Source organism: Notechis scutatus, chromosome 4 (assembly GCF_049901735.1).
Source record: "Notechis scutatus isolate UNSWTSFEM ecotype Mainland chromosome 4, rNotScu1.2, whole genome shotgun sequence".
In the NCBI taxonomy this organism is placed as follows: domain Eukaryota; kingdom Metazoa; phylum Chordata; class Lepidosauria; order Squamata; family Elapidae; genus Notechis; species Notechis scutatus.
This window is the reverse complement of record NC_142012.1, coordinates 60880495-60893204: the sequence shown is the minus strand read 5'-3', so window position 1 is coordinate 60893204 and position 12710 is coordinate 60880495. Positions and strand designations below refer to the sequence as shown.

The window sequence follows — 12710 nt, the reverse complement described above, 5'->3', positions numbered from 1 at the left end:
TCTTCGAAAGAAAAAAAACAAGAAAGTCCAGTTGCCTCCTGAGGAAACAAAAAAATAGCACCTTTGGGGCAACCGTGACCTGGAGGACAGAGAATCTCTACAGATGCATAGAGGCTGAGAGCTCTCCGTTGGGTGCCATGTGCCACACATGGTATTAAAATAGGAGGTTCTGAAAGGGATGATTAGGGGAAAAAAAAGAATCATGATGGCTGCTTATCGTTATGATATAGAACTTAATTTATCATTGAGCCATATTTGCTCCAAAGGAAAACAGTCTGGGATATAAAAAAACAATCACATAAGGAAGAGTTAGACTGAAAAAGATGACAACTCACACAGAAGTCCCAGCAATGTTCCTCCTTTCCAGTCTACTTTTACCTCCCCGCTTAATGTGTCTGCGTACAGGTAGACCTTGAGTTACAGCAGTTCAGTGACTGTTCAAAGTTACAATGGCACTGAAAAAAAGTGACTTAGTTTAGTTTACTTTATTGTCACTGCACCTCGTACAACGAAATCAAACACCATCTTCAGTGCACATCATGGCCATGAAAATAAACACAAACACACATCCTTCACCCTCCACACATTGAATTGAAAACCCCCAACACCACACCAACACTATACTATATAGTAGAATTCAACAGAGCTACTGCCCTGAGATAGAAGCTGTTTTTCAGCCTCTTTGTCCTTGTTTTGATTATTTTGTACCATCTGCCAGATGGTAATAGTTCAAAAAAAGGGTGCCCAGGATGAGATCTTTGAGAATGTTTTGAGCTTTCTTAAGGCAGCGGGAGCTATAAAGCTCTTCCAAAGAGGGGAGAGGGCAACCCATGATCTTCTGGGCAATGACGTTAACCCTCTGGAGTGCTGTCCTATCTGCCCCTGTGCAATTGGCAAACCATACAGAGGTGCAGTAAGTTAAGATACTCTCTATGGTGCAGTGGTAGAAGGTCACCAGCAGTTTTTCATTCACTTGTTGTTTCCTGAGAAGCCTCAGGTAGTATAATCTCTGCTGGGCACTTTTGACCAGGGCTGCAATGTGGCCACCCCAGGTCAGGTCCTCTTTTAGGGTAACACCCAGAAACTTAAGACTGGCCACTTGCTCCCCTCGGTCTCCATTGATAAGCAAGGGCTGGATGTCTGATCTGTTCCTTCTATAATCCACTATAAGCTCCTTGGTCTTATTGGTGCTGAGGACCAAGTTATTGTCTCCACACCATGAAAGCAACCGGTCCACCTCATCTCGATAGGCAGACTCATTCCCCCCCATCCGGAGTTGAGTCCCACCACTGTTGTTATGACTTATGACTGTTTTTCAGAGTTACGACTTTTCCAGCCTCCCCATGATCAAAATTCAGGTGCTTGGCAGCTGGTTCATATTTATGACCGTTGCTGTGTTCCACAATCAGGTGATCTTTTGCGACCTTCTGGCAAGCAAAGTCAATTCACTTAACACCTGGGTTACTAATTTATCAACTTCATTCATTCGCTTAGCAACTGAGGCAAGAAAGGTCGTAAAAGGGGACAAAATTCACTTAACAAATGTCTCACTTAACAACATGAAATTTTGGGATCAGATGTGGTCATAAGTTGAGGACTACCTGTACTTGCACATTTATGCAATACTGATAGGCATCTTCAAAAAAGCACACACCAAGAAAAACTACCCCAGGACCAAAAAACAAATGAATATTAACTAAATTAACAATGGCTGATTAAACTAAAACGGCCTATTTATAAAATTAAGTGATCTTTCAGCTGAAGGTATCAACCAATCTCTAATCCCACATAAACCACTCTAAAAAAAACACTCAAGTCGACATACAGAAATTTCAAACCCCAGAATTCCATGTCAGCTGGGAATCTTGGATATGGGGAAATTCAGCATATTTGGTGGCTGTCAGCTTGGAAAAAAATATAATATATGCTGGGTTCAGGCACTCTGCTAAGCTGTAACACATATTCAGCCAAAATATCTGAAACTCAGATATTTGGGTTTATAAATTTGCTTTGGTAACATGTATGAATTCAGTGAATTGTGAGTTATTCAGCAAAGCTTAGTTAAGCACAATTTATCAATTGGATTACAGAAGCGATAAGATTTAAAATTTCAGCTGCTGAAAGCTGAAAGCTGAAATTTTAAAGCACTTTGCCAGAGAGAAATTCCAGATCATTTGCATGCTACGATTGGGATTGGAGTCTAGGATGTTGGTCGAGCAGTATTTCTCAACCTTTACTGGTTCCAGATGTGGGTTCAATTAGCAATGGCCAATCTGGGTGGGGGACATCTGGGGTGTCCAGAGAGTAGGCTCAAAAGAAGTCAAGATAGCACATAAAAATAGGCGGAGCTTTGATTTAACAGTCAAAGCCGTCCTCTTGATTGTTTCAGTCCCACTTTGTGGACTTTCAATCCCACTTGATATGGATAAGATTGGCCTGATCCTGCAGCATAGTAAAACAGAATAAGTCTTTTCTTCCACAATAGTCTCCTGCCTTCTGCAAAGTCTACTCATCAAAAGGATGCCTGCATAACTGAGATCTGTTTCATGGTTTGTTTTTTATTTCAGTGGTCCAGAAGCAGAAACAGGAGCCAAAGTCGCAGCCGTAGTGTCAGCCCTCTGCCTCGTAGTACAGCCTACTCTCGGAATTTGGTAACGTAACATAAACCGATTAACATAGTAGTTCAAAAATAAGATGCGTTCCCAGGAGTTTGCACTGAAGGCAACATTATTATTGCTATTGTTATTATTATCTCTTTTATTCATTAAACATGAAACTCAGTCAACTGAACATTTGAAAATGTATCACAAATACCATTGACTGGTGCTAATGGTGGATATGGATGGCTGCCAGCATCCTAGGTATCAACCAAGTATCTTCTTAAAATGTACGATGTTCCAAGTAGCGCAGTTTTTTGCAGTTCCGCTGGCGTTATTTCAGGAAACTGCAATTTCTTGATGTGTTTTGTAAAAATTTTGGACATGGTACCAAGTGCCCCAATGACAAAGGGTATTACTGTTACATGTTACATCCATAACCGTGTAGTTTCGATGGCCAGGTCGCGATATTTTGTGATTTTTTTCCAGTTCTTTTTCTTCGACTCTTGTTCTGACCCAAACCTTGTTCCAAGGAAACAAACATGAAACAGAGGTGACAGCACAACCTTTTAATGATTCTTTATGAATTCCGTTCCTTCACGGTTAAGTCTGTTTCAAACTAATTGTCTTTGATAAGAACAAGCCTTGCCAAGGTTGGGCAAGGCTGCCAAGAACACTAGATAAAGTTACTAAGAAATATTTCAAACACAAAGAGTCTCCAATCAACAACCAAGATACTCCGAACGTCCACCAGGCTTACTCCCAAGTCGCCCGTGCTGCTGCAGCTGCTCTTTCCTTCGAGCAGCCCTGCGTGCATGTGCACTGGGCACAGGCTCCTCGGGGACCTCTTCATCACTGCTGCTAGCCTCCACAAGCTCTGAAGGCAGCATTCCACTCTCTGATAGTCCTGGCCCCATCCCTGCATCACATGCAGGTCCCTCATCCAAGTCCTCACTCTCCAAGCCCTCAGCCGTCCACACCTGCTGCTGGCAAACCACAACAATTCTGGCATCTCCTGGTACAGTGATATCAATAAATTGTACACTTCGGCCCTTGACAACCATAATATCTGGCGTGTTGTTTTCCAAATGGTGATCTGTCTGTATTCGGTGGATGATGATGATGATGATTATTGTTGTTTTGTTGTTGTCATCATCATCATCATCATTATTATAACAAAAACAAGACTACTCAAAATATGGGATGGAGGAATAAGGAAGCGGTATGGTTCAAAACACTCTGATTATGTGTGCAGAACTATTGCATTTCCTCAGTCCCATAGTTGTCTGCATGGGTGGGATTCTGCTTGTAAAACAGGTGAGAAACCCAACCCCCTAACCCAGGGGTCTTCCAGCTTGACAGCTTTAAGACTTGTGGACTTCAACTGCCAGAATTCCTCCTCCAGTCATGTCAGCTCAGGAATTCTGGGAGTTGAAGTCCACCAGTCTTAAAGTTGCCAAGTTTGAAGACCTTTGGCCTAACCCTTTGTGGTCCTTAATCCTAAACCTGAGGTTTGCCAACACAATTCAATGGTAAGGAAAAACAAGGGGAAGGGGAAGGGGAATACCTAAAGGCCACTTTAAGCTGCCTCCACTATGGTTTGGGATACGGGAAAGGCAATGTCATGAGGATGTTGCATAGAAAAATGGTTGACATGTGTGGGCCTTCAACAATCATTTTTACAATCTTTCGTGGCCTCATGGCCTCATAGAAATGCTTTCTCTCCGCATGTGGTGGACTTGCCCATGTACTCAGAAGTTTTGGAGAAATATTAGAAATTGGATTTTAAGTATAACAAAACAAAATTTAAAACTTGAACCTGAAACCTTTCTGCTAAGTATGATAGATTTAAACATGGAGAAAAAATATCAATATTTAATTTTCCACATCATAACTGCGGCCAGAATAACCTATGCACAAAACTGGAAACTGTCTTCCATTCCTTCATAAGATATGGTAATTTAAAAAAATACATGAATGCGCTGAGATGGATAGCCTAACCAAATTGTTAAAAAATAAACAAGATAGTGACTATTATGAAATATGGAACATTTGGTATGATTGGTTAAAGAAAAGGTAATATTAGATATTTGGATAAGTTATGGAAATGACAGAAGACGTGCATTTAATTATAAACAATATAGAGAAATTAAAACATTAAAAGAACGAAGGAGTTATTGTAACAAGGCAGATCACGTCAATGATAAAGACAAAAAAATAACCATTGCTCAATATACACTGTAAAATGTATATATGTGTATGTGTATGTGAATGTATATATATATGTGTGTGTGTGTGTGTGTGTGTGTGTGTGTGCTGATTTGTCTGTTTTAAATGTATGTCAAATAAATGTGTTTTTTTTCTAGAATTAAAAAAAGAAATGCTTTCTCTCTCCAGCTAGCACAGGGGTGTCAAACTCAAGACCTCGGGGCTGAATCTGGTCCACAGGGCACTTAGATCTGGCTCGCGGGGCCTCCCTGAAAACAGTGATTCATTTTTTCTAGAGTAAAAGGAATGGAGATGAATCAAAATATCTTTTTTGTTTTGTTTTGGTCTTTTAGACAACTAGAAGCCGGAGTCCTTCCCCATTACGGAACGGAAGCTCAAGTAAGTGGGCCTTTTCAGAATGTAGGCCGCCGTGGTTTTAAATTCAAATTTAATTTAATATAAAATGATAATCAAGTAAAGAGACAATATATAATTTTCCAGGCTGTTTTGTTTCCTTTAAAAAGCAATGCTTTGCGGGTTGCACTGTTTTAATATACAGTAAATAGTTTCCCTTAATGATGTTAAGACTTTTGGTTATGGTATATAGAATTCCTTATGTCATTTTTTATCCAAGCATTCCCATATCTCTTAATATTTGCTGCAGTTATTAGCATTCATGGTCCATTTTTAAGAGATACAGTATCTTTAGGAAAATGAAACAGCAAATGGGGGATTCAGAACTAAGAAAATGTATTAATTCAGATAATTCTATGCTGTATATAGGTTATCCAGGTTGTTAAACTTTGGCTAACTAATCCATCTTTCTTACTCAAAAGTAGCAATCAATACACAAGGGAAAACAAGATTGTAAATATACGACCTCCTATTTGAAATAATTTACTGCAGAGCTACTTTTTGGGAGGGGGGGATTTATGCCTAATGCTATATCTATATACATTTTTTTTCTCCAATAGGAAAGTAGATTCTCCAACAGGATATGACTTTTTTGATTCTGTACATCTCGATCAATCTGCTTCTACGGTGCCTTCTCTTGTTCCAGCAGTACCTCAAACTATACTTAAAATAATGTGAATGACTGTTTTGAATGCCTCTGACAAAGCTTAGTATGTTTTTATAACTTTGCATTTTTTTTTAACAAAATGAATGCAACCGTGATTTTAAAATTGCATATGCATTTTAAGGTTTTCTTGATTTTTTAAAAGATTGTTTACATAGCTTGTGACATCACTTCCTTTGGGGAATTCGGAAGGAGAAATGGGATAGGATGCCAGCATTCAATATATTGCGATCATCATCAGACCTTTAGGATTTATTTTGAGAACCGCAATATGTTGAGGCTGCATTCGTATATTATATGTATTTGTTTGCAATTGAATTTTGATTAAACTCTGTGGCACTTAATACAGAGTAGATGTGTGTAAAATTGCATGGTATGGATGTCTTTTGAAGTATAATACCACAATGGTGCTTATTTAGGGCATTTAAAGTCCAGCTGTAATAAATGGAATGAAATATGCCTTATTGTTGTTAAGATCAAGCCCAGTAAAAGTATATAGCTATATTATCATGGAAATATGATCGTAACATTGTGGTTTTTACATAATTATATAACTGTTGATGTAAGAATTAGAACTTTTATGTCAGCAGTAGACATGTTCTCAATTTTACAGTAACAGTGAATGATCTTTTCCATTGCTCATGACCGTGTAAATAAAACACCATCTTCATTTTTATATCTTCATATATAAAATATATATGTCATATATGACATCATCATATAGTTCACCTGTCAGAAATATATACCACTTAGACTTTTGAAACACATTTTCATTAATGTTTCACAGGGTTACCTACTGGAACATGTATTTTCTTCTCTTTAAGGAATTGAGTGTCTGGCTTCGCTTAGTGCCAGAACTAATGTGTCCTTAAATCTCTGTAATCAGAAGGAACCCAAATGTTCCATATACGATTCATTTTTTTGGTACAAAAACAAAGGTTCCTGCTCCACCTACAGTCTAACAAATTTATTCATGAATTCACCTGGTATTTTACAGTCCCATTCATCACATACATGGCATATGTATCTTACAGATAGTGAAGTATTATTTATACCGTACATGTATATAATGTGTGCCTTTAAGTCAGTGTGGAATTACCTGGACAAGAGCCTGCAAAGATTGATTATTAGAACAAGGTTAGCAAGTCTGCAAATAATGTAAGTGATCAGATGGGAGTTGTTAGAAAGAAGGAAGAAGAAAAAGGCTTGGAATGGACAAAGGATGGACAAGAAACAAAATTATCTTAATAGCAGACATAAACAAAATGTGACAGATTTGAGCTTGGACTGAATTGCTGGTTAAGAGATTTAGATGGTGCAGTGATCTTTACCAAGCAAACATATTTTAGCTAAAAGCAGTGATAGCTGATATTGTTACTTCTAATGTTTTGATCTGTTTTTTTTAAATCAATACTTTTTTTGTATGGGTATATCTGTGTGTATGTTGCTGGATAACCATTTTGCTTTTTAAAATCAAATATATAGTCTCACTGTTGCTTTGGACCAAAGATAATTAATTTATAGGGTGTGTGTTAATTTTTAGAAAAATAATTATTACAACATATTTTTTTAAAATCAAGACTGACTCTTTAAACTTAAAAGCAAAACATATAAACAGAATGTTCTGCATCTGAACTGCAAAAACCTGGAGGGCCAAGACTGTAGATGGCAGTAAAGACTTACTTGTTTTGTATATTATTGCTGCCATCTGGTGGTGATATGGATCTTTGCATGCCCAAAATGGTAGCCTTAATGGTCTTCACTATGCCTCATTCTGCTACTTTCAAAGGGACATGGAGTAAAGCTAGTGTAGAAAAATACGATGGTGACATAATTTCAGGTCTAATGTGAAGTCTTTTACACATGCAAGTAAGTGAATCGATCGAGTATCTTTCTACATATCATGTTTGCAATTTTTTTTCCTCCTCTTCTTTTTTCATAGAAGCTGTGATCCTTGGACTGGGTAGACCTGAGATTTAATCTTTTCTTCCCCCCCAGTATTTGGGGGATTTATCCAGTTTTGAAACTAGCCTACCTCAAAAGGCTGGCTTTTAATTTAGAAAGATTGATGGCAGTTATTTTACCATGGGATCCAGTAAGAGAGATGAAAGGGCAATGCTATGCAAGAAATAATTACAGTAATGGTTGCAAGATAACTTTGTGAGGAATCCAAAAGGTATAAACAGTGCATCTTATTACAGTTCCTTCAAAAAACACAAATGGTATTCCAACATGTCAGCCACATTTTAAATACTTTTTTTAAAAAAAACTGTATTTCTCTAAGCGTGTAATCAGAAACTCATGTATATTAATCCACCAATTCTTGAAAATATATTATTCTGGATTCCTGATGGAAGAACTCAGTTGTTTTATTTTTGTGTCTCTCTCTGTGTTAAATCGGTTACTTCGTAGGGAATGATGGAATCTGGTTGCTTGTCTGAAAATATGTTTACAACATACCACTTGAACAGAGTGTTAATGTCATATGTCCACAATTACATTTCATATAGTGCATAAAAATCCTGACTGTTTTTACATAACTCCCCCAAAAATGCAACGAGCAATATTGTGTGGGAGAAATGGGGGAACGGCAAAGTCTATTACACTACAGTATTCATAGGTTGTGTGGCCTAAACAGAAATCCCCACCAGATGGCGCTCCTGTTCAATACATCCACCATTAATGAGAGAGGCCATATGTGTGTAACCTATAGATTGTGTGCTTTTAAAATGCTTGGAAGAAAAGCTTCACCTGAGCACAACTCTTCCCTGCCTGGCATTAAAGCAGCTCCTCTTTTTCCCCCCCAGCCTTCCCTACAACCCGAAAAGCGGCAGCTGCTTTGATGAGACACCTCATTAAGATGGCTCTTAAGGCAGCACTCAAAGAAGATGCCTGCTTTAATGGAGAGCACGGATGGGCTGTATTTGCAAAGGACAAAGCAGTTATATGCACCTCCATTGCATTTTATGTCAACAGCACACAAATGCATGGTCTCAGACAAAAGTAGTCATGTCCAAAATGCAAATGACTGCCGTCCTTGGCCACTCACTGATGTCGATTTGATCGTATTCAAGCAGTACAGCCAAGGTGCAGGTCTTCGCAGCACCTGGATGCATTCAATGTGTACTCCAGAATTTAACTGTGTTATGATTAGATGATTGTATGGAGCATTGTTTTGGTTGACAGCTATAGAGTAGAATATTTGGCCAGGTGTGATTAGATGCACAAGGAATTCGTCTCCTGTGCAGGAGTTTTCAGTGTACATGCAAAGCAACAGAGTAATCATAATCATAATCATGATACCAATAAGAAAAGGTAATAGAAAAGATGAGAAGGATAATAATAGTAATAGAGCCATACCACATGAGTAAATATCCTTAGGCATAAGACAGGACAGGTAATCCTCAAGTTACAAACATTCCCTTAGCGAATGTTCAAAGTTACGACATCTCTGCCAAAAGTACTTATGGGTCTCAAAGTTAACGTATGTTCCAGCTTCACAGGTTTGCACTTACGAATGACCGCAGAGTCGCTGCAACATGCTACTTTGGTGCCATGCCTGAGAGTCCCTGTGATGAGCCGGGGCGTGGCACAAAGGCAACATAGTCAAATAAGCAAGAAGAGTCCCTTTATTATCTCCAACTTTGCTCCCAATCTCCAGGTTACCTTCGGCTGGAGAAACACTCTCCCAGGAACAGTCTTTAAGTGGAGGAAATTCAGTCCGAAAACAAAGTACATACAAACTGTAACTAAAAATCCAAACAAACCACGCTGCAGTAATTAACTTTACAGGGCAAGAGAAAGAATTGCAGACTTGAAAGGACAGCAAAACACACACAGTTGGGAAGACACCAGGAACACAGATAAGCCTCAACGATACCAGATAATTCATGATTTGCTCCCAACAACTTGCTGTGCTCAGCTTCCCTTTTTAAACACTATGTTCCCAGCTGCAGCTAATGAAGGGAATCAGGGCCCTTTCCTCCCCCGTAAGCCACGCAACTCACATTGCTCCCTTCTCCATTCCTCCCTGCATGCCCTAGGATGAAAAGGGAGTGGGTCTGGATCTTCTGAATTCCCTCTCCCTTGTTCTGCCTCTTCCCTGCTCTGCCCAGCCGGACTATGCCCTTGCCCAGTTTCTTCCACAGCCAATGGAGCCACACTCCCACTCCCTGTCAGCCTCCCCCTCTAAATCAGATTCCAACAGGGGCATGACAGTCCCAAACTGTCCAAGCTTGCCTCCTGCATAGCCTTGAGTGCCGGAGCCCTTGTCCAGCCAAGCAGAGAAGCACTGAGCTGGCCTCTTCCCTTCCCTGCCAAGCCCCAGCCTCTCTCACGAGCAGGTGTGGCCGCCGTGAAGCTGGAGAGCTTGGCGCACCACCGCCCTGCTCCCTTTGCTTGCCAAAAGAACTCCTTCTCTAAATTGCAAGAGGGGTTTCTAAGCAAACTTGCTTTTCAGCTACGTGCGTTTCTCCCTGCAGAGATTACTGTTGTTTCACAATAAGTTAGAAGGACCTTTTTTTTTTTTTTTGTCCCACGAACTTCTTTGGTTTCCCTGCACATTTCTTCCCGCAGGCAGCAAGATCCCGTACCCTTCTGCCTGATCAAATAACCGAGAATTCGATGAGCGGCCAAAGTTGGTTAAGAGAAAGAGCTGCCTCCAACAGCCCCCTTTGAAGTAAAATGATGTTGAAACGCTTGAGCCATGGAGCATAATCCAAAGCCCCTGAGGGCAGGACAAGAAGCAATGGAGGGAAACTAAGCAAGGAGAGAAGCAGCCTAAAACCAAAGAGAAATGTCCTGATACTTAGAACAATTAATCAGTGGAACTACTTGCCTCCAGAAGTTGTAAATGCTCCAACACTGGAAGTTTTTAAGAAGAGATTGGACAACCATTTGTCTGAGATGGTATAGGGTTTCTTGCCTAAGCAGGGGGTTGGACTAGAAGACCTCCAAGGTCCCTTCTAATTGTGTTTTCCTTTCTGTTCTGTTTCTATTCTATTCTATTCTATTCTATTCTATTCTATTCTATTCTATTCTATTCTATTCTATTCTATTCTATTCTATTTCTTTTCCCTTCCCATTCTTTTTCTTCTATTCTATTCTATTCTATTCTATTCTATTCTATTCTATTCTATTCTATTCTATTCTATTCTATTCTATTCTAATTTCTATTCCCATCCCATTCTTTTTCTCCTATTCTATTCTATTCTATTCTAGACTAGACTAGACTAGACTAGACTAGACTAGACTAGACTAGACTATGTCATGCTTAAAAAGAAAAAATGGACTTCGGTTGCACTGGCTAAATAGGAAGATGAGCCAGGACAGCAATATCCGTAATGTATTTTAAAGATTTTACCATGGGTGGAAGTAGAATGAGAAATATGTTCTCCTCCCCATGATTCAAATAATTAAGGCGATTTCTCCTTTCCTTTATTAAAAGAAAGTTTTGAGAGTATATTTGGACCAGATTCCCCCAGTGTTCAATTTATTTATTTATTTTATTTTATTTTATTTGGTTTGTCAGTTGCTTACAAGATAACAGGTATAAGTAAAAACATAATTATGAATACATGGATACATATAAGAAAAATAAAAGAAACAATAGAAAAAGAAAAATAGAAAAAGAAAAAAAATTCCTTTTCCTCAACCGTTTATTACCCATCCATTAAACATTCCAGGTACTCTTCCAGGTACTCTTCGTCTTAACAAGCATAGTTGGGGGCCAAGATTTCAGCAGCTAAGAATGGCAGTTGAGTGCACTGTGCCCAATTTTATGGCCTTTTTTTTTGCCCTGGTTGTTAAGTGAATCAGTGCAGTTATTAAGCATTTTGGATTTCCCCATTGACTTTGCTTGTTGGAAGCTGACTGGGAAAAGTCACAAAAAGACAGTCCCATGAATCCAGGATGCTACAGCCATCATAAATATACTCTGAAGAGAATCTCAATCATCCAGGTCATTTTTTTTTTTCCTCAGGAGGGCCTGGACTTTCTGGGTTTTTCTTTTGAAGATGTTTTGCTTCTCATCCAAGAAGCTCCTTCAGCTCTGACAGGATAGCGGGGAATGGAAGGATGTATATATTTGGAATAAGAAGCAAAACATCCTCAGAAGAAAAAACACAAAGAAAGTCCAGTTGCCTCCTGAAAAAGCACCTTTGGGACAACCATGACCTGCACGCCTGAGAATCTCTACAGACTTTTAGCTATACAATTTGGGGGTGATCATCCTTAGAGCGGTGTGGGAGTAGCAATGGATTTCCAGAGGAAAAAAATTGCAGACTACAAGAACCAGGAGCACCACTCAGGTGATCCCGAGGACACAGATAAACCCCCAAGTGGCCTCAACGACCCTCTGAAAGGACGCAAATGACCAGCTGTCTGCAAAGATTATAAATCCTTCCATTCCGCACTATCCTGTCAGAGATGAAGAAGCTTCTTGGAGGAGAAGTGAAACGCCTTCAAAAGAAAAACAAACAAACAAACAAGGAAGTCCAGTTGCCACCTGAAAAAGCTCCTTTGGGACATTGTAAATATATGCCAGTTGCGGCAAGTGCCCGAATTCTGATCATGTGGTTTTTAATAGGAGGACCAGTTGTAGGTAATTTTTTTTTCAATAGTGGTGTAGTTTTGAGCAATTCCTAAAATGAATGGCTGTAAATTGCGGATTACCTGTACTGAGAAGATACTTTGTAAAAGAGATATTCTCAGTGACATATTGTTCTGACCCAAGCCCTTTTCTAATAAGACAAACAAAAACCAAAGGGAACAGAAACCTTTTAATGAGCCTTACAAATCCCCGGTTAAAAGGCTGCTGCAAACTAAAT

The 12710-nt window shown here is 39.2% G+C and overlaps 1 protein-coding gene across 3 annotated transcripts in view; it reads left to right on the top strand.

Moving 5' to 3' along the window:
• The window catches only part of SPATA18 (spermatogenesis associated 18), a 39956-nt gene extending 31722 nt beyond the window's left edge, over positions 1-8234 (top strand). For all 3 annotated transcript variants that reach the window (XM_087963563.1, XM_087963562.1, XM_087963564.1), the window contains 3 exons: positions 2568-2651; positions 5159-5204; positions 5780-8234. In XM_087963563.1, coding sequence (XP_087819689.1) covers positions 2568-2651; positions 5159-5204; positions 5780-5787 — 138 coding nt within the window. In that variant the 3' untranslated portion in view covers positions 5788-8234. The remainder of the gene's footprint in view (positions 1-2567; positions 2652-5158; positions 5205-5779) is intronic.
• The last annotated feature ends 4476 nt before the right edge of the window (positions 8235-12710 follow it).